The sequence below is a fragment of the Erithacus rubecula genome (genome assembly GCF_903797595.1).
Source record: "Erithacus rubecula genome assembly, chromosome: 1".
Classification (NCBI taxonomy): Eukaryota; Metazoa; Chordata; class Aves; order Passeriformes; family Muscicapidae; genus Erithacus; species Erithacus rubecula.
Window position 1 is genome coordinate 50,248,741 of NC_136658.1, and position 23,640 is coordinate 50,272,380.

At 35.1% G+C, this 23,640-nt stretch overlaps 1 protein-coding gene across 1 annotated transcript in view; it reads right to left on the reverse strand.

Moving 5' to 3' along the window:
- The window catches only part of GPC5 (glypican 5), a 569,474-nt gene that overhangs the window by 540,204 nt on the left and 5,630 nt on the right, over positions 1 to 23,640 (reverse strand). Inside the window, exon 2 of the mRNA XM_079303054.1 lies at positions 21,186 to 21,347. Within this exon, the coding sequence (XP_079159180.1) occupies positions 21,186 to 21,347 (162 nt within the window). The remainder of the gene's footprint in view (positions 1 to 21,185; positions 21,348 to 23,640) is intronic.

The following is a 23,640-nucleotide window of genomic DNA, read 5'->3' on the forward strand; positions in this document are numbered from 1 at the left end:
CACCATCCATCACACAGCTTAAACAACATCTTATCCCTTCTACCATTCCTGTGCTCTCTTTTTCACCACTCTTGGGTTTCCTTGTCTCCACCCAATCTCCTCTCACACAACCCAGCTTTTCCCCTTCGGTGCCTGTTTTGCCACATTCATACTCAAATTCGGAACATGTGATGCCATTACCAAGCACTTGCAACTAGATTGTACTGCCAGCCTGGCAAGACTGCTCCTCTAATGATCTTCAATATTCCCCTACTACTTCCTGTGGCATTCAGCCATTTCTCCCATAACTCCTGCTTACCTACCTACCTAAGAAATCCAGTCATTTCCTATCTGCAATTCCTGTCACACACTCATTCATCACAAACATCTATTTCTCATGCCATTCTCATGTTAGAGAACGTCTCTAACGTCCTGCTTGATTTTTCCAACTCAGAACAGGGAATAGTCATTCCCATATCCCTAAGGGCCCATTCCACTTCTCTCCCTGACTGAACAAGGCCACTGTGTTTAACCCCATAAGTTACGTGACTAGAACTGGAATGAATGAATTTGAGTGAAAGGAGATAACAACACAGAACTCTAAGCAATCTAAGCCTGCTTTAAGTGACCTAAGCTTGCTTTGCCTACAGACTTGAGCCCACATACATGCCACATGACCAGGTATCTATCTAAAAGTTGTTCAACTGCCTGTGTAGCCTCTCAGTAGGGCAGCCTTTCCTTGCACTCCATATTTGTCCATATTTTGAAATTCTTGGCTTCCAGCTTGATTCCTCCCTCATCTATATACTCCTCACAAGAAAAGTAAAAAGTCAACAGTGTTTCTTTACCTCTCAACTAACACCTTTGCTTCAATATGGACACCAAAATTTTTTTATACACCAGAGGTGCCAGAATTTTTGATATATATTTTCAGCCTGAGGAGTCTTGAAGATTCTCTGTGCTCTTCACCTGATCTGAGACATGGAGGTCCTCCTCTTTCTAAACATACAGTAAGAAAAAAGATAATATGGGGCCCATTTCTGTGCTAATTCTTTCTCCAAGATATTGGAAATGCTGGGAAAAATCCCAGGAAATTCTCCTCATTCTTTTGGCACTGGAAGAAGATGGCTTGATTGCAAGAGCACTTTATTTCTCGTGTCAGGCAGGCACAATGGGAAATACGGCCCTGATTAGCAGTGAAAGGATTATCATCCTGTCATTCCATCTTGCATTCATCCTGAATAATCCTGTAAGCACAAGGCTTACAACCAAGTCTTTCCTAAACCCCCAGATTCTCTGTGTTTTCAGGGGGCTTAATGCTTCTTGGCTATAGATTTTTTAAAAAGCAGTTTTTTGCACTTATGATGATTTTATTTGCATGTAACTTAGCTGGGTTGAGTTTTCAACATTTCATCTTTAACATTTTATTAGTATCAGCAATACTTTGTATTTCTCAGTATGAGAGTAGAGTATCATTATCTGCACACCACAGGTACTGCTCCTCACAAGTTCTCCAAAAGCTCCAATGAGGAGCAGGTGAAAGCTTTAAGACTTTAGGACAGTAACACCTCATTACACTTAGCTAATCATGGAAGGAAAAGCTGCAGTGTAAGATATGGTAACACATATCATGGGCAGGTTCAGAAAAAAATCCCAATACAGGTACATATTATTAAGAATGCAGAAGAAGAATAGAGAAAATTTAACCTCTGCATGCAGTGCTATGGCGATTTGTATGTATAACTGATAAATAATTCCCTTTAGTAAAATTATTTCACAATTAGGTAAAATATTTTATAGTAAAGTATTAAGTGATTAGTTTAGTGAAACTAAATTATTGAGAATGATATAATTGCATTCATATGGAGAAAATGCTGGACATTAAAGGTCTCTAACAAAAAACACATTCACTTGCAGTGTGACTACCTACTGAATCAGATTATCAAAGAAAACAATGGCTCCATATCTTCCTCTTCACAGCTTCAAAATAAAATTAGATACTCTCTGGAAAATAGTTTTAGCTAAATTTTACTTATTAAACTCAATATAAATGTAAAAACATATTTTAGATGATCTACTGATACATACTAGGGAGATATTTTGTCACAATATGGACAGGGCTTCAAACGTCAAAAAATACAAGTAAGGAATTATATGAACAGATTTGTGGAAGAATAATATACTTTTTTCACATGTAGCTGGTGAAAGTGATGGTGATTCTCCTGAACTTACCCCTGGTAATCAGAAAATACAAACCAGTCACACATCATAGAGTTATGCATTAATACTACAGTGGAGCAAGACACCCAAGCTGACACAGGAAATAGTGTCATGTGCCTTAAAACATCTGGATTTCTGTAGAAACAGTAGTGGGCACAAGAGGAATACCTCAGTCTTGCAAGCTTGTCCTCATTTAGCACATCTGTCCTTTCCAATTCACAGTCCAGAACCTGTACATTAAAACTACAACTGAATTAACAGCTGCTGGTGTTACAATAGAAAACAGAAATTTGCTTCCTTAAGCTTATTACATTTAATCCATCACATAATAATTTTAATGCTGCTTTATTCTTATATTCATTCATTTGCCAGATATGTATTTTAATGCACAAAGTTTTAAAAGAAGAGATTCTGTGTATTTTAACTGTTATAGAAATAATTTGCGATTTGAAGAACAGCTCTAAAATCAATTTCTGCAGTGTGAATTTGCACACTGCACAGACAAAAAGGTTAGTATTCTGGATTCCACATTTATAATGTGCACTACTAAAAGTCAGCTAACTAGCTAGCAAAAAAAAACACTAACAGATATAAACAAGAGAATGCATCTGTTAGGTGTGATGGTGAGTAAGTAGAAAAGTAAAGCAAGAGCAAAAGTAAATGCAAGAGACCAGACAGTTCTGATCTAACAAAAAAAATATTTAAAGCAATACTTTAAAATATGTCAGCCAGAAACTGCAGTAAGAAAATATAAATGTGTCATACACTTTATCTATCTTACTCATTGCCACAGTGTATAAGCAATTCTAAGAAAATTATATTCATAGCAAGATGCTTTTTCCTCTTCAGCTGATACCTAAAGTACAGACCTCTACAGAGAACCAGAAAGCTCTTACACATGATAGACATGAAAAATGTACTAGTATCACTCAATCTTCCACTTCTTATACACTCTGGAAGCTCTTCATAAAGCTCAGCACGCTCAGATATAAAAAATTCAGAGATGAACTCATATGATATCGGGGTTGAGTGCCTATATGAAAACCAAAGCCACAGACTGCACCAATAAGGAGAGACACCCCGGAGATCAGGTCAGCTTTGAGTGGTCTCCACTACCTTTGAAGCACAGGTTTGTCCCAGCAAGTAGCTGGTGAACCTTATGCCATCAGCATCTAATCTTCATTTCCTTTTTCATATCAGCTCAGAAGTATCTGAAGGTGTGTCACAAAGTTGCAGCACCTTTCCATAGCATAAAACAGAACACAAGGTGTAGTGACAACGTCTGAGGTCCAATCAGGATAAACACAGCCAAAAGTATGGAATTTAGGGATTTGTCTCTGTGATTAACATTTTAGCAAGCACAACATGGCACAAGTCAAACATTATCTGAGAAAACATTAATGCTGGGGTAACATGAATAAATGGTAGTTTCAATCTTCCTCCCAGGCATTGTGCTATTTACCAGTACAGATACAGTTTAAATTAAAGCTAGGAAATATGAATATGAGCCTAAGATCTTAGTAGTATCACTCTGAGTGAGAGTAATTAGTTGCTGAAGGCATGGCTGCGGTGTGATGTCCCATGTCTGTGACCATATGTGAGTGAGTGTGGGTTCCACCTCTCCCTCATCAGTCTGCCCCTATGCTTGCTAGATGAATTAGGCTTCCTTTTGTTCAAGAGCTTGCTAATTTCCCATTTTATGCCTTTGCTACACTTTACAAATTGCTAAGAGCTGGTGCATGTGCAAGCAGCAGAGTCTTGGTTAGGACAAGACTTCCAGAAGGACCTGCCACATCTCGATCAAAAAGAATGCTTATGACCCCAGTTAATACAAACTTTTGCCTCTTTTTTCCTTCACTTCTAAAATCTCTACACGACATTTTTGTAAGACTTGCTAACAAGAAAAAAAACAAAAAAACAAAAAAACAAAGACATTTTTCACACTCCTCATTGATAAGAAACACAATCTTTCGAAAACAATGACACTAAAACCTAGCAGAGTCAGAGTGCCACATGATAAAGGAATATTAGAAATCTGCTGAGAGGTAGCCCCACTTGACTAAGAACAACATATTTATGCTTACCTAATGATAAAATGGAAATATGATAACTCTTTCAGAGCATAATGCAAAAAATGAATATACTTAATAATCAGTTTATTTTGTCCAAAATCCCCAGAAAATGTCTGGAATATATATGAAGCAAGAGTTGGATAGGAAAGACTTGGGGAAAAAAATGTAAAAAAAAGAGAAAGAATTTATGGCATTTGAGCTAATTTCTAAATAAATATTATTTATAGATTAATTACCACTTTTGAAATTTTGCTGGTCAGATACAAGAGTAAGGAAATATATTCCTTCTTTTAATTCATAACTTCCTTCTGAATTATTAATTATCACCTTAAATATGAATATTTTGGATAAACCCCATCTCTATTTTAAGCTGAGACAGATATTAAACTTCAAAACTGTATTTTCTTCAGATGGATGATGCATCTTCTTCAGTACAGAACTTGTGCAAAAGATTTACCCAAAAATCTGTATGAAGTAGAAGACAGTTCTGAGTCATTTACTTGATTATAATCAGCAGGAATTATACTATACTACAGACAAATTATGGCAACCTTTTAATTTAAAAACCCATTTTAGCATTAGTTATACAAAGCACTGGAAGTTACAAGACTGCCCTACTGCCTCCCTTCCCTGAACTTAAAGTAGTCTGATTTACAGATGGGGTTAATAACTATATTGGGATGAATATGAATACCTACTCTAAGAAGAAAGACTACAAAAACAGAAGTTACAGCAGACATCATCATAGTTGCCTTTTAATTATAAACACTGGAGGTTGCTCAAAAACAGCATGACTTAGGCTATGGTTTCACAAGTCTCTGGCTGCAGTACCAGACAGACACACAACTGTTTGTGCAGCTGCTCCATGAAGCAGATCAGGGAAAGTATCCAACTTAAACATAATACAGCAGGAAAAATTATCCAGTGCTAGTTTCCCACTGTACTTTCCTAAGCAGCCACAGAAGTTGGTCGGGTGATTACAAAGAGAAGAGGACAGCACATACTGTCAAAAAGTCAGCAAGGAAGGAACACGAATAACTTAAATTTCAAATTAAAAATAAAGAGAAAGATAAGAAAGAGCTTTAGAAATACCCATGATGAAAACTGGCAGTTAACTGATAAATTTCCAGAAAAGGGTATCCTGTTCTGTTTGAAAAGAATACTATTCTTTGGTATAAATGTTTCTGATACAAATCAATTAAAATGAAGTGATCTTCAATACACAGCTGGTTCATGAGCCTTGGAATACATGTTATCCTTCCAGTACCACAGATACTTAAAAGGTAATGAAGTATGCAAGCATGGAACATGAAAATATAAGTCATGCTTTAAAAACTCACATTGACTTTAATTCAGGAACCTATGTTAAATAAGGAAATCAGGATTACAGAGAATCCCACAAATCCAACAGAGAGAAGTAGATTCTTAAATGAAATCTGCTGAAGCTCTATTTGCACAAAGAGTTTGAACACAGACGTTAGAAAACAAAATGCTCAAAGAAAATGAATACTTTTTAATACTCAAGATTTGTAATGGCAACGCAATTCCTACTGAAATCAATGTGATTTGATACCTCAATTGACATTGTCTAACCTCAAGGAGCAACTGAGGCACTGAGGTGGGAGATGAAGAAGAAGACTAATTTTACTCTGCAGGTACCTTGCTCTCACTGCTGACTACAGAAGAACTCAGGAAAACTAGGCTCCTAACTTAGCTGTCCAAATTACATGGAAGGAAGATGAGTTTTGGAACCTTTGTGAATTTAATCAAACTGCTCAAATGCAGTCCACTTAAGTACAGACAGCAAGGTGTCTCATGACTCTAGGCTTTTTCTCTTGTTAATAGAGAAAGATACCTCCAGGAGCCATGACTGGTGCACCTCACCATCCTTTCTCTCCACAGTCTACACTGAGGGCTAAACTGCCTAATTTAGGACAGAACTTTCAGAAAAATTTCTAAAACTTATAACCACTAAGTATAAGTGAACAGCACTAAGAAATATGTACCTTTCAATGGCAAATTCACATGCCGTGTCTTGGCAAAGTCTTTCAGCAGATACTCAAGAGATGAATGAATTATCTCTGCCACTCAACTGTCTTGAGTAATGCCAAATCACCATGCTATGAAACTAATCTCAATGAGTTATAATTTTCACTTGCCACCTTTCAGATGAAAAATATAAATCCTGGACTTCAAGGTCTTCATATATTCAATGTATGAACAGAAGGGTGGGAAAAACACCTATTCTTTAAGAGTCTGTAAAAAAAAGAAAAAAATTGATATAACCTGAAAACATTAGCATATGTTTCAAAACTTCCTGCTTTTACTGTACTAGAAAAGACAAAATAAATAAATCGAAAATTGATTAATTACTGCACTTGTAAGTTCTGAGTTACAGTACAGAAAACTCCATAGCTGCAATTTTTTTTAAACTACTTTCCTTCAGACTGGTACTGCAGACACTAAACACAAAGAATTTTAACTTTTGAAGCAAATGTAACCACAATGGTTTTCTTTATTCTTCTTGAAAGAAAAGTATTAGTGTAACTATATTTATAAACCATTACAAGCAATCCTTCACGGTTATTCTTAAGAAAGCTTTAAGTGAGAAATTTATAAAGAACAGAGAACACTGGTTTTCACTTTTATGTATTTAAAAGTGTGAAGGAAAGGGTCAAAGGCAGGAGTAGAATTTCTCACAATACTTTCCTTGTGAATAACAGCTGAGAAGTCTGGAAAGCAAGTAATTGCTTAACTTTCACATTATCAACAAAGCTGTCTTTTGACAGTGCAGTTAAAATCTCCATCATCTGTTATGTTTGATCAAGTTAGTTTTGACTGGAGTACTCACACTGTCTAAAAAGAGAGAGCTCTTTACTTTTTTGAAGAGTTTCTGAGACACCTAAGAAAATGCTGCTTCTTTTGAATTCTAAGCCTTTTTGGGAAAGGCTGCAGTAACCATAAGTACTGCCATCAGAAGAATCTAAATGAAGAAAGAAATTGTGTCTAGTTAGGAAAAAAAGTACAACAAAACAAATGAATGTCATCAGGTTATTTTGAGTTTCTGCTACCTTAAATCTAAACGCTGAAAGAATCACAGAATCCATTAGGTTGGAGAAGACCTCTGAAATCAAGTCCAACTTCTGACTGAACACAACCCTGTTAACTAGACCATACCTCCAGTCATTTCTTGAACACTTCCAGGTATGGTGACTCCACTGTGTCCCTGGGCAGTTCCATTCCAACATTTAACAACCCATTCATTTAAGAAATTCCTCCTAATGAATTCCTCTTGATGTCCAACTTGAATCTCCTCAGGTCCACCTTGAGGCCATTTCCTCTTGTCCAGTTGCTGGTTGCCTGGGAGAAAGACTGACCCCCACCTTGATACAACCTCCTCCCAAGTGGCTGTAGAGAGAAGTAAGATCATTCCCAAACCTGAGTGACCTTATAAACATCCCCAGCTCCCTCAGCAAAAAGAGAGAATATGTGATTCTATCTCTACATATGGCATATCAAACAGAATCAATGTTTCAAATCTTGATGCACATCAAAGTATCGTCCAAATTTCTGTAACAGGGTTTGAATCTGGCTCCTAAATATTTTAATGAACAGCAATACCTGAAACAGAAAAGGGAAAATTAAAAAAAAATATATATATATATTATTAGATAGTAGCCTATCTGTGTAATTCTACCGTTGACATCAATTATCTCTTTGGAGGAAACAAGGTATTTTCTAGTCATCATGGAGCTACTGAAAGCTTTACATGGCAAAACAACTGTATAACATCGGTGAAGATCCTAAGAGGATGCAACTGTACCATGAACCTTGTTCCTCCTTGGAAAGCCAGATTTCAGCACACATCCCAGTAAATTATAGATATATACTAAACTTTTCATGCTTTATGAGTAAAAAATAGCTTATTTTCCCAAACTCATTGCATTCAGCTAATTTCTAAACAGCAGCGTCAAAAATGCTACTGTCCAACTGTTCAACTGCTGTCAATGCTAATACCAATAAAATCTCTTAAAAGCAACTTGAATAACCATAAATATACAGCACAGCAGAAGGAGCCCCAGAGTATCTGTGATAGGAAAATGTGGCTCAGGATTCACAGGAGATCTGTGCTTCTCCTGAGAACTCCTGAGGCCAAGTAAGAGGTTTCAGGTCACTGAATACAGTACTAATGTTTGTGCTTAGGAAACCAAATTTTTAAAAAGGCTTAATTTGTGTAATACACAGGAATAGAACAGCTTTATTTTTTTTAGTATTACTGATTTTAATCTCAAATGAAAGTGCTAACTAAAAATAACCAAACTAAAAAATAGATAAAGAAAGTCAAATTATGAGTGTAAGCAGGAACATTAGATAAATCAGACAGGAAATGTACATGGATGAGCAACAGAATGATGCATGTATGTTAAAATTTGATATAAAGAAGAAAAAGTACATTAAAAAAGAACCAAGACCCTTCCTACTCTATGTGCTAGCTATGAATTGTTGCCTGTGTCTGAATATGTTTTTGTTTCCACACATTTATTCAGCTGAGGAACTTGGTCTATCTAAAAAGCATTATCAGGGATTCTAACATAGAGTGACTTCCACCTGTGTTTCCTTGGCAAAATAACGGGGGGTTTTTTTGCAATAGATTAATTTTGTGAAATGGGTCTAAAGATCATACAGACTCTTTTAAAGAAAAATAAAGAAAAAAATACAAAACACACACAAAACCCAAACCAACAACGAAACAAAACATACACATAGACACAAAGGTAGATTACTAAAATGAAAGGTCTGTCATACTGCAGCATTCTCCCAAAGTTAGATATGTTAGTTTCCTAGCACCCTATTTGGGAATAAAGTTTAAAACTCATCCCTGAAGAACACATTTCTCCCACCAGCTTCATGACAAGACCTTCAATCACTTTTTAGCTCATTGTTCAATCTCCTCTGTATTTTAGGCCCTGGCTTTGTCCTTAGCCAAGCCAGTTGTCTGTGGTCTCCTGAGGCAAGGAAAAGAAGAATATGATATCTGTGCTGTACATAGACAGAAAAAAAAAGCAGCAACAGATCTGGATGAGAATTTTCTTAAAATATCTTACACATAAAGTGTTGACAGTTTTCTTTAAGATGTATTTATAACCCAACAAAAGAGTAGATTATATCTTTCTACACATCACTCAGAGGAAAAGCAACTTGATTATTAAAGTGTACATACATAAATATTGATCTAAAACACCAAACGACAACCCAAACATTTTTCCAGATCTCAAATTATTTTCTTTAAAACTGGAAAGAGACAGAAGGGGTCTCTCCTTGGGATCAACAAACTGTGTGGAAGCACTTCAATAGTCCTGTGAAAGGCCAACCAGCCACTCTCTGCCCTGGGATGTAAAATTCTCAGGGTGGGAAGGAGAGCAGGTAGAAATCTATCTCTAGCATCAAAAATTCAGAGATAAAGGCAAAAAGAACTAGGGGTTTAGGGCCTGCTATGGAGACACAGAACAAGGATGTCTTGTCTGTGTTTGGAAGCATTCTATGTTTTGAATCAACCAGATGTTTAAAATAAAATACATAAATATAAAAGAGAACAGAGTCCAAGTCCCCCTACTGTCCATTTCTAGGCAGACACCTTTTCCCTCTCTGAATAGAAAGAGAGGGAAACAAACACAAAGTTTTATAGAAAAAGTAGCATAATTAAAGCTTTAGGAAAGATTCTGGCTATTGTGCACTCACAAAGTAAATACTTGGAAGCAATTGGTACATTTTTGAAAACTCACCAAAATGACAAGAGAAAAAAAACAAGTAAAAATGCTTTCACTTAATGCATTTCTCAGAGGTCCTCTGAAGCATAATTTAACTAGTATAGTAACAAATAGATTAGCACAGGCCTTGATGTTCAAAGAGCAACTAGATACTGGCACTGGAATAAATCTGGGAGCAGACAACAGAAAAGATTCTTGCAAGGAAAAATTCCTGAAGTAGAACTTATTTGAGACAGTGGAATACGACAATTTTCTCTTCAGATTAATTTTCTTACATCTATAGTAGGCTATGTACTACTATACTGTTCTTATAACTCTGGTGGCCTCACTACACAGATAAGACTAGGATTTGTAGATATGGATAATAACTTTTTATGAGTTAAAAACCACAGCTCAAAATTTATCCACTCCATACAGATCATAAAAGAAATTATCTCTAAAACCTTCTGCTTATTTTACATAACAGAATCCAGTAAAAAGTAGAATTATAATGATGATTTATACAAGCCTTATTTTTATTCCTACCATTTATTTACTTCCTTCAGCTAGGAATGTTCTCAATCCTATATACTTACTATAGCAACAGAGTCATTAATATAAAAAGATACTTGAAAGCAAATCCAAACAACAGTTCAAAATAATATTCCGTAGAGAATCACAGTAAAAATAACCTGTTTTCACTTAATAAGGCATGTTAAATAATTTTTAGCCTGCTAAAGAATGGAGGCAATATATTGCTTACGTAAGGTAAAGACTCATTTAGCAATTCATAAATAATGGGAGCTTGATTCCCATGTCATTCTTTCCCTTCATAGTGCTACAGATTTCATTTCATAAAGGGAAGATGACTCGGGGCCGAACAGGCAGAAATTGCTTCTTCATGGTAAAACAGTAGTGTTATAAGATTTCAAGATGCTCAAAGTATCTCAGCTTTGTAAAAAATAAAGCAGTTGTCATGCACAACCTTTCTCCATCTGTGATCAAGTAATAAAAGCCTTGACAAAATCTTTGAAGTCCTGTTTTGTTGTAAAACTTCATAGTTTGAAGTCCCAGCAATGAATCTCAGGTTTTATTACTTTCTTAAAATCCTGAGACAAATTCAGTTAAACAGTATGAATCATGGAGTGTGAAATAGAAGTAAGAAATTTTGGCCATTATCTGTTTTTTTAAAAAGCCTTAACGAATAACTATACCAAAACTGACACAGCAATAATGTCAGTGGTATACAAGTCTGTGATGTTGAAACAAGTAAGTGACTTCATACTCCTAACCCAAACCATCCAGAAAGTATTCACTTAGGATACAAAAATGCATAGATCCTAGGTCCTTAAAAATTTATAAAGCAGGCAAAGAGTACCCAAACCAATCATAAACACTTGATGTGGTATTTAGACTTTTGTCTAAATAAGAAAATAAGAATTTTGTGATATTCATATAATTGCAAAGCCCCTTGGAGAGACTAACATAGTGGTCTTCCCTTAAAATTCTGTATGAGGAAGAAACATGGGGAGAAGCGTGTGGAGTAGACTGCATTGACATTTCTGATTAAATTGACACTATACACCTTTCAAAGCATCATTGCAGTGCCAGTCTGTACTATGATCAATGCTTTCCTACATTCACACGCACCATTTTCAAGACTGGAACAGGATTGTAGATCTGACTGTTGTAACACACCTTAGGCTTGAAAAATAATTCTTTACAAAACAGGGCAGTGGCTGGCATTTGATTGCAGTTCATCTTCAAAAGCTGATGAATGCTAAATCTGAATTGAAGAACCTGAGGTGGGGTCTTACTGCCTCACAGTAAGGACTAAGTGCAGTGTTTGGAGGAAGAGCTGTCTTTAAATCCTAAATTATAATAAGTACTCAAAAAGCATTGTCTTTAAAAGAAAACAGCAGGTTTATGATACCCAGGTATAAAAGAATGGAAAAAAAACCAGCTTAATAAACCCTTAAATATAAAATGGAAATATTAAATGAAGAACTAAATCTTTCCCATGGGAGTAATCACTACAAAATTTTCTTAAATATTAGCTTCTCTCTAATGACACAATAAAGAAAAAGACCTTCCATAAAACAAATTGCAGATTTTAATCCTCTAATCTGAAGGAAAACCTTAAATTAGATGGCTACTTCAATTCATTTTCAAAACAACAAGAGTAAGTAATGAAGAATCAAGTCTCTCATGGGACTGTTCAAAATTGAATTTGCAGTTTCCTGTACTATGCTGACAATCATTTACAATAAAATTGGAATGAGAAAGGGAAATTGTCTGTAGGACCACTGAGCCAGGTAATAACTTCAGTATAACATGGTCACACAGCCGAAATCAAATTAAAATGTGCACAGAATTTTAATATGGATGAACTAGGCCTTACTTCGCTTATAGGATTCTGGCTTACAACTTTTAAGTAACAAATCCAGAATAAAAAAGATACTCATTGGTGATCATCAGGCATTTTACAGCAACTTGTTTAAAGTAACATGACATCAAAATTGTGGTAGGCAAAACAAAGACAATTAGCTTGCAAACTGTTTCAGTTTGAAACTGTTATGACATAATAGAAACACAAAGGAAAGCCATTTTATAAATTTAAATTTGTAGTCCTTCCCTGTACATCTACAAACCTTGTAAATTATAACTATATTATCCCATCTTACAAAACTCAAAAGGCCTCATAGGCACAACATAAAGAACAAGGAATACTTCAAATATTTAATTATTTTCAGATGCCTAACAATAAATAAATATATTTACATAGCCATAATGTGTTTTACACAAGTAGAGAACAAAGATTGGTATACCTCAATTCAAAGATTACACATTAACTTGATTTGAAAGAAATCTCAGCCATATAGCAAGCCTGGCCCTGCAGAACATCTTTGCTATACTTTGCACAAACTTATTTCCATAAGCAGCCAGGCCATGGCTATTATAGTGGTAGCAGTGGATGGAAATATCCACTGGAATTTAGATACATATCTCTTCATTCTTAAGACAAGTTAGTTAATTGTCTCCCAATCAGCAAATAATTCCTTTTTTTTAAAGTCTGGTAACCTTAGAAGATTCACTGAAAAGGGCAATAAAATAGATGAGATCTGGACACTGGAAGTATATCCAGCCCAGAGCTACTACACATCTTGCAAAACACTTTTTCTAAAGTGATCCAGGCCTGCAAGTGCAGACTATATTGATAAATTATAAAAATAATTAAAAATTCTCACTGAAACAGTACCCTTGCTTTGTAGTACATGAGCACCCTAACCATCAAACTACAGGGCTAATTTTTCATTTTGCTTCTATCACAGTGGATATTAAGTAGGTATACAGATGAAGACAGCTGGAACAGGAAAGAATTACACACTGCAAAATAAATAACCCAGAAAACCAACTCTCCTCAGTAAATTCTGCTGTATTTTATGAAACTATCAAAAACCCCTACATAAATGGTTACTGTACAAATACTGAATGGCTATGCAGCTGATCTATAGCAGAACTGTAGCATGCTGTATTGTGACTTACAATGCATATGCATTTCAAATGCACTGAAATAGTGAATACAAAATGTTCTCTTCCAGAACATGAGAATCAGCAGACCTCTATCACGACACTCCTGTAACCTGCACAGACTTAAGTTCAAGCCTTTAATGAAGGTGAAATTTGTAGCTTTATTAAAAATGGGTATTACTTGTATCAATAGCTCTTTTAAGAATCAAGGTACACCTCCTTGTCCATGATGTGCTTTATATAAGGTTGTTTCATTACCACTGTTAAAATCACTGTCACCTACTTCATTACCTGACATACATACCTTTCTGCTTAATTCAAGAACAGAAAGAAAAGTAGAAACTCACTTCTTATTTTACATGCAAGCAAATTGCCACATGATAAGCAAAAGTTTGAGCAATAGATTTAACAGTTTGTTTACAGAACCTTCTTGCACATTTTTACCTCCTCAGCAGGAGGGAAGCTCCAAGCAGTAAGCCATCTTTCATTTACATCAGCATAAAAGCAATCACCTCCAAGCAGCTGACAGGCTGGAAACTCAAGTGTGAGCTTACTGCTCAACAGCCTGGTTTTGTTCCCAAACTTTACTCACACCCTTGCACTGTCAGACAGAGTGGCTGTAAGGTTTCAGAGAGTAGGGAACTTCTGAGGATCTTACTTCAGTGTGTAGAACAGACTCACTGCGGCAGAGCTTCAGACATACCTCACGTGTGTGGAATTTAGCTGAGAGTCCAAGCTGTCATTGCAGTCAGTGGTGACACTGGGCTCAGCTCACTTGTCTAGCCCTAGGTTTTCAGTGACATTTCAAAAGCCCTGAGGTCTTAAGCAATAACCTTGGGTTCTTGTCTCCACAAGAGCAAAATTCTCGTCCCAGGTTTATGTGTACAGTACAGTCTTTTTTTTCCATATTACCCAGCTTTATTCTCTCTATACTGTATTTCATCTACTTTAAATATGGGTATAATTTTTTACATTAAAAGTTAGTGCTTACTTTTCTAAATTTTGCAAATTTTTTCATAAATGCTTGATTAATTAAAATTTGATGCAATTCTACCCTCCCTCACTTTTCCTTTTTGCTGTTTTGACACAATGGTTTTCTAATTTACAAAATCACTTAAAATACCATCAGATTTATCCACTCTAGATATAACCAGACCTATCTTAAAAAAATTCTATGTAAGACTAGATAATGCTAGGTTTACTTCTGTTGGGAAAGCAAACTGCTTTTACCTCACACAAAGTCTTTGAAATGCAGCACATGATTCTACTTCTAAGCAGTATGTCAGGTTCACTGAGATGCAATTTAAAAAAAACCAACCAAACAAACAAAAAACAGTTAAAAGTAAGACTGTGTGTACTGCAAAAACTGCAAAATTCATTGGATTTCTCATGTACACTATGTAGTTCATAATAGCATAAGTATATGTTGAAGTGACAGTGTACAGATCTATTTTTCCATACACAATAGTTCCACTGTAGGACTACTAATGAAAAAAGACATGTACCAAGTTATGAACAAATTAATGTTCTTTTACTATTGATTTATAATATTTGAAATTTAAACCCATTCTGCAAGAGTCTTTACGACTGAAGCAATACATCCCATTATGTTATAATAAAAAACTGTGTAATCTTCTTGGAGAGAGATTAATGAACACCCTCTTCTTGCTAGAGCATAACACTCACAGATTAATTCTAAAACTAGTTAAAACATTCAAATCACTTAGCTTTTCTTTGTAAATCACATTTCAAACCTGTCCTAAGGTCAATTCTGCTGAGCAATCCCTGGCCTGCAAGCAGAATTAATGCTATTTACAACGTAATTTTTGGCAGCTGTTTACTTGTCCAGCTCATTTCTAAGACATAGAATCCCCAAAATCCTTAACCAAAAGCATTTTAATTGGTCATTGGAAAATATTTGCTAATATTGAGCCTGTATTTTCTTCGTTGCAGTACAACACCACTGGGGCTTCATCTACTGTAACAGAGTACAGATAAGCACTTTCTTATGTGTAGCTTTTTCTATGTAGATTTCAGAGCATATTTTTTCTCTCTTCTTTCCAATTGATCGGTGTCTTTCAAGTACACTACCCAAATCTGAGCAATATTCTCCAGTTTACCAATGCAAAACAGAAGTTTCAATTCACAGATCTCTGCTTTCTGTTTAAGAATCTTAAAATAGTTGCCTGCCTGACAACAGCATGAAACTGCTGACTTTTGCCATCTTTTTATCATTATTCACAGACCTTCTCCCACAGAAAAAATCCATTACAAGATATCCCCCATACTACTATGTCTTCCACTGTTCCTCCCCAGCTAAATGGAGCACTTCCCATTTGTTCCTATTGAACAATTTTTTCACACTTTGTCTCCATCATATCAAGACTATTTTGAGTTCTGTCTTTCAACAAGACTTGACTTGCTAATTTTTTGCATTTTTTCTTTTTTTTAACACAATAAAAATATTAAGTGAAAACTACTATGCGTATTTGAAAATCTTGGAAATCTAAAAGGCTGCAGGCAATTCTACCTTTAAAATAATACTAAACATTCATTCTAAACTATCAACTTTATACTACCTTCTCTGCTGGAGTTCAGTCTTTCAAACTCCTGCATTTTGTCAGCTATTAGCTTCCCAAAGTTCTCAGAATAAGCAGGAAACAGGCATCCATGAAAATGCAAATATTCTATGGCCACTGCTCCCAAGAGAATGATGCTTTAAATTTGTACTTCACTTCTTTTTTCAAATGCCTAAGAACTACATAAAGCATAAAAAAATCTAAATTAGCATATGTCTGTACTGATCACTGTGTTACAGAAACATAAACCAAAATAGTAGGTAACTTGGTACTAACAAAAATATGAAAAAAAATCTTAGTACTCACCGAGTATGAGACTAAATAGTGCACCTACATCAGCTTAATTGTAACTCAGACATTATTAACTAGGATAAATAACTGATGGTAAATGAACAGGCTGAGACTGGAATCCAGAAGCACAAGCGCACACTTGAACAATTTAAGAAAAGACTGATGTGGTGAAAACTGCTACAGAAGCCCATTAAATCCCAGAGTAGATAGATAGACAAACAGACAGACAGACAGACATATCCCAGGAGTCTCTACAAGCATAGCACACATATAGGCAAATAAGTATCTAAAGATAAGAAAGAGACAGACTAGAACCAAATCCTTTTAGAATGATAAAAGACTTACTTTCAATACAGAAATAAAACTCAGGATTAATACAATTAATACAATTAATACAATTTTAGGTACTAATCTAAATCACCAGATTTCTGCACTTACAGCAGTCCCTTAATGCTGTATTAAATGTACATACAAACATACTGGGTCCAAATCTTAGTTATATTATCATGCTGTTTATCATGCTGTTTTATTATAAAGGACTCAAAATACCATATGGATAGATGATTTCTGAAGTTAGTGAAGTCTGTATAACAGTTTGTTCCTTAGACCAATCAGTGTGTATAATGATTTTCTGTGTTATTAAAATTCCCTATTTCCTTAGTCCAGAGAGGACATAAATATGGGGAAGGACTGCAGAGCAACCAAGAAAGAAGAATGTAACTCTGTTGAACTACAGATATTTTGGAGATTCTCATCCCTCAATATAACCTAGAGATAAATGGAGTCTCTCAACCTGTCCAAATTTTTATCTTTTAATAGAATTCTTAAGTTTCATTTAATTAAATGAAGTTGGGATTTGCCAGTATTTAGATTTAGGCTTATTTCTATCACACTTATAATAGAAAGGATTATGGAGATGAGAAAGAAGAAAATGTTGGAACATCAAAGCAGCTCATAGTGCAAATGATCTGAAGGGCAATATATCATTTGAAACCATGAGAGACACAGCAGCTGTAGCTGGAAGTTTTCTGATCTCCAAATCATTCTTCAGAAAACTTCACAAATGGAAAGCAATTGAATCAGTGCCAGAGCACATTTAGTTTCACAAAGATGAACAGAAATTCCATGATTTCTTATGGCTTACCAGAGAAGGCAGCTCAGAAGATTTCAGCATATTTTCTAGTTCACACAACTTACTTTAGCTACTGACTAATACTTTATCTTATTTAAATGTAATAATTGTATGGTGATCTCAAACAATATGATGCAACAATTTGACTTCATTTAATTCTGCTCTGGATAAAGTAGAGACCGATCTGTGTAGCAGTAATTTCACAGAAAAACATGAAACTGCATCAAGCAAGCCTGATTCAATACACTTCAGAACTTATATGGCAAAGGCATTACATTTTTCCTACACAGTAGGAAGTGGCAGGTAATGCTCTATTGAAGAGTGAAGTTTATTAACTATTGCATACAGACACACACTTGCCAAGTTCATTGTTTCAGTGACAGGCAGTCCCATTCAGAAATGATTGATGCTTCCATATTTACAAAAACTGTGTAACAATACTAGAGTTGTCAAATATAGTAGCATAAAGAAATGTCCATTTGCTTTGGACTCCACAACTAAATTCTCATCTCTAAATTTCTCTTTCAAAAAGTCAAGCTATTATCTTGTTCTATGTCACACATGGCCACTTTTTAAAGGGTTATGAGCTCTCTTGTGGAAAAACAGTGAAGTGACACAAAATCTGCTATTCTGCTGCACAGCTCTCCAGCCTACTGCAGATCACGAGATTCTTAGAAGCCTATTCAATTCCTCTCCTAATTTTAGAAATTGTAGGGATTTCTTTTTTTTCTCTACACAAAAACCAGCACTACCATGTGACTACACTGTAACCCTGGTGACACTTGCTAAACTTTTGATTACAGGTGTAGACAACGATCAGTGTGAACTTCGAGTAACATCTCTAAGAACTATACAAAATGAGTGTGTACACATTGAGAGACATCTATGGCATGTAAATGTAAGGTATAAAAAGTATTTGGGTTTATGATTACTAGAACGGAGATGTTATAGCAATCCCTGTAAAGCAGAAAAATATTTCTTCCTCAAATATTAAGAAATACTAAAAATCTGAAATGTGCAAGACTTGGCAAAATTACTGTCTTGAAACAAAATTATCATACAGCTTCAGTTCTCTAATCACCTTTCCCAAGGGAAAAATTATTTATTGCTCTCTGCAATGCATCTCCCACTTACCAGATTAACATCTTATTTAACTTCATTGTCACCCATTCTTCTGTTCCCTTATCATTCCTCAAAGCTATTAAAAAGAAACAGATTCACAATGAAAAAGAAAATGTACGTTCTGAAACACCCTGAACCATAAGGAAAAAACTGTAACAGTACTCAGTAAGACCCATACACAAGTGGAGCAATTTGCACCACACAGCTTGAAATTTGCCAATAGTTACTGTCAGGAGGCAGGATTCACCACAATACAGAATCATGGCGTTTTCAGAAACCTTAGAAGGTGACAAAGGTATGTCAATATATATAGATCAATTTACTCTCATATAAAGACACATGCACACACATAACAAGTTCATAGACAGATGGGCAGACAGCTGCTCATTTCACCAACAGGGTCACTGTAAAGTCCCTGGTAGTGAGACACCCTGAAGACTCAGGATCTCTAGACTGTATTTAATGCTGAATGAAAACACACTCTGAAGACCTCCAGAGTCAGATACAGATCACTTATTTTAACTGCCTACTTCTCTCTCTACTGAATATGTAAGAAATTGAGACAAAACATTAGCAATTTGTTCTTCTAGGATCTAGTCCACCTCTTTAAGGTCAATCTCAATATACTTCGAGAAAAGGCAGGTAACAACAATGACAAAACCCATGACATCTGCTCCCTTCCCTACACACCCCAACAATCCCCTTCATGCTTTCTGCATGACTCCTGAGATGCCTGTCCAGTTTTCAAAGCAGCAGAAGAAATAACCACACTCCTCGATTCCCAGCCCAGCCTGATCTAAACACAAAAGGAATGCCTAAACATTTGGTGGTGAGACAGGCATCCTATCACACTATAATTCAGGTTGTGAAGAACTTTATGGGGGTGTCCAGCTCAAAGTCCTGTTCAAAGCAGGGTCAAAACTGAATTCAGATCAGATATAATGTCTTACTATGTTCCTAGAATTCCAAGCTGGAAAAACATCAGCAGCATCTTATTTTTTCTGAATCTGAAATCATTTAGCTTTAATTTAAGTTTGCAGTGATTGCAATTCTTCAAAAATCAGTGGTATGTTCAACAGTATGTTTTTCCACAAATAATTACTTCAAGGTTAAACAAGGTTTTAAAACTAAATAGTACCAGAATCCATGCAACATTCTCTCTGTTATACTTCTTTACATAAAAGGAAAATAAAGACAAAGCTACTAAAGACTAAAGAATGTACTTCGAAAATATACTGAGTGTATAAAGTATATAAAAAAGATTTAGCTTTTAAGTATATGCCTAGAAAGTTTTTGTTTAAATGTAAATGAGGGACCAAAGACAAAGATAATACATAGAAGCTGAAAGGAAGAACAAAGGCAGAAGAGAGATGGAAAGATTTCTTCTTACATTTTATCAATCATCCCATGACTGCAACACCCTCTGGCATCTGTGTTTGGCTAAATGGCAAAACTCAAATAAGGTGGAGAACAACTTGTAACTCCAGCTCGTTTTCAGCATTAGACAGCCCAAATTAAAAAAAAAAAAAAAAAAAAAAAAAAAAAAAAAAAAAAAAAAAGAGGAGGCCTTAGGACTCCACAGTGAACTTGAATTTTAGGACCCCATTCTGCTAATTATTTCAGCACCACAGGTTAAAAACAAGAGAGTTGCCAGAAGGACAACCTTCCAAGCCTGCATGAAGTTATCATATTATCCTTTCCAATCAAGTGGTCACAAAGGTTAATAAGTACATATTAAATGCTAAATATTAAAATGTGAATGTACATATTAAAGTACAAATGACAAGACTTTAGGGCTTTGTCCTCAACACATGTGAACTCTGATTTCCTTCTATAATGTACAACGTCACACCTCTATTATTTTCACATCTTCTCAGCTCCTTAACCAATTTCTGCATTAACTTATGTCTATAACTAAATAAAAAAGAAATTAATAGTATATGAAGAGTAATCACAGAAAGGAAACCCTACCACCAGACCAAACAACTACTATTTATCAGACAACCTCCTGTTGTTTATTAAAACAACTATCATGCAACCTGAAATTTTTTTCAATTATATTTAGAAACTCAAAAGTCTTCAAAACTAGATCTTAAAAAGGAATCTCAAAATCTCAAAAACAAACTACACACAAATGCCTACCAGGAAAAGACAAAATAATACAGTAGGTGGAAAGAGTGGTGTAACAAAAACCACTTTTGTAGCACTCCAGGCAGCAATTTTGCATTTTAGTTCAAGAAGAGGAATATTAAGTTAGGTTTACAATTAAAATCAAAGCTTTTTACTAGAATTATGTCTTACTTTTCCTCAAATATAATTTTTCTAAAACCACAAATTCCAAAATAATACCGTTTCTAATCACCTGCATGATTTAATACTCCATATTTGAAAGCATAAAAGCATACGGACAAGCTAAAAATTAATAGATAACTTTTATGACATCATAAATAATCAAAGATGAAAATCAAGAAAAGTATGAACAAGTCTGGAAACAAAAAGCAGAAATCTTTACCTTGAAAAGCAGCTGCATTATGAGATATTAAAAATTTTAATGTAGCACTTGATGTTTGAAGCACTTGCTGTATATCTTGTTTTGCTGCAATCTGATACCTTTCTTCCATCTTTTTGGTACAGCATGTTGGATTTTTAGAAGTACAAACCTGGAGATCATCACCTAAGGAAAAGGCAGTTACACTGATTAATATAAAACAGAAGTATACAAAACAAAAACCCCTAGAAAACAGCTACCTTTTTTTTTTTTTCTTTTTTACATGGGTGTTGACACAGAGAAGAAATACCCAATGCTTTAAAACATTTGGTCTTGCTCAACAGAAGGGGATAGTAATTAAAATTCTGTGGGAAGAGTAGGCTTAGTACAGTTAATTAAAGTCACATAATATAATTTCCCTGACATTGTAATCTTGTTCCAGCTGTGAATATTGTTAACTAATGTTGATAAAATAGAGTGAATATGAATTGTATATCACGATACAGGTGGTAGATGTCCCAGTCCTGGAAACACTCAAGATCTGGTTAGATTGGCCTCTGGGCAACCTGATCTAGTTGAAGATGTCCCTGCTTATTGCAGGCTAAATGACCTTTAGAGGTCCCGTCCAACACAAACTATTCGGTGATTCTGTGATCCTCTACAATACTGGAACGCTGAAGCAGCTCATGGCTGGCACTCCTGTGCTTCTGTAAATCTTGGACTAGAAAAAGCTAACTACTTCCAAATATTATAAACACACCAGTGGAAAGCCCATTCTTGGCAGGTTCATAATAAATATGCTTATATTAACTTCTACATGGAGCAGCCCTAACCTCCAGTTTAATATCCCTAATTGTGTCTTTCTCTAATGCCAAACATTCCCATCAATCCATGACACCAACTTCCTACTTCCCCAATAGGTTGGAGGACATTTCTACAAAGGAGTACTTTTTTTTAATTTTGGGCAATGAAATCCCAGAGAGAAAATTCAGTACTTTTATAACTTTACAACTGGAGCATAATCAAGCATAAAAAACATTATTCAACTTACTTCCTTGTTATCATGTGGTATTCAAAATATTTTTATTTTTAATACTGTATCTAAACTATGTTTTCTAATATAAAAACAAACATATCATGAAAGAATACGAGAATCTAAATTACATTAATACAAAATTTAACAGTCCAATCCAAATTTTGTTCTCAAATACGTTACTTCACTGAGAGATAGGACAAGATTTTGCGGAAACATAATGAGAAACTTATTTTCATCCACAAGACTTTTCAACTTCTACATTTTAGTTATCAACAAATAATATACAGGATAACTGCTCACATGCAGTTCCCTGTGTACATAGGCACAGTCACAAATCACACTTGTGTAATATTAAAATTATATAACCTAAAAATTAGCTCTATTATCCAAACTCTTCTTAGTATTTTAAACAATTGTTAGGCACTGCTTAGCTTTCAAAACTTTGCCTCTTGTAACTTGATCTAGGCTTTATGGACTCGAGTATAGCTTCAAGAAGACACTATCAGCAAAACCCTAAAATAATAATGAATATTTGTATATGGCTTCAGATGACTCTTCAGTATTATTTTATTCCCTTGATTTTATGAAAAATATTTTTAGCAGCATCTTTTGAACATGGATCTCATTCCCAACCCTAAGTAAATTTTGCTTTTTAGTTTTAAGACTGGTAATCACATACATATAAAGTACATTTTATTGACCTACTTTTGTTCCAGCTCATTAAACACAGCTGCTTTCATTGGTCAGGAAAAAGTAACCAACTAGAACATTCAAAGAACCCAACTGACTTAAAACTGAATTGTTGCTCAAACCTCAGAGTGGCTTTCTAATTGTTTTTTTAGAGATCTACAGAACAAGGGACAGCTTACAGATAATGTTTCAGAAGACACATAAATCAGACAGTGAAACAGGTCCTTCCATTTCAATACAAGCAATATTAAAAAATTCACACAATTACTTTCTGAGTTTTCACATCTAAAAAACTTTCCATCTTCCACAAGAATTGTTTTATCAATAACCAATTTTGAAATAGAGGAAGAAAACACCTTTTACTCCAAAAAGGCATATTGGTTCTTTTCACTACCAAATTCTGATGGCTCTACACTGAGGTCACTTTGAGATAAGATCACAAAGCATCTAGAAGTGAAATACCTTAGCCTGTAATAAAAATACATTGAAGGAAACAGTTACAAGTATAGGAAAGGTTTCAGAACTGAAAATAATCTAGATGAGTATAGGAAAGACAGCTTGGGAAGAAAAACATAACTGTACTGAGGTGCAAGTTTACCTATCTGGAACTGATTTCAAACTTTTAGTCATGGCTTGGTTGTACAAATCTGTATTTTCAGTACCTTGAGATAAACAATGCTGACAGGATGAGGACATTAAGGGCCAGAAAGAGAAGATGCCAGATCTGTGGTAAATTTCTTCTTGTCTATTTAT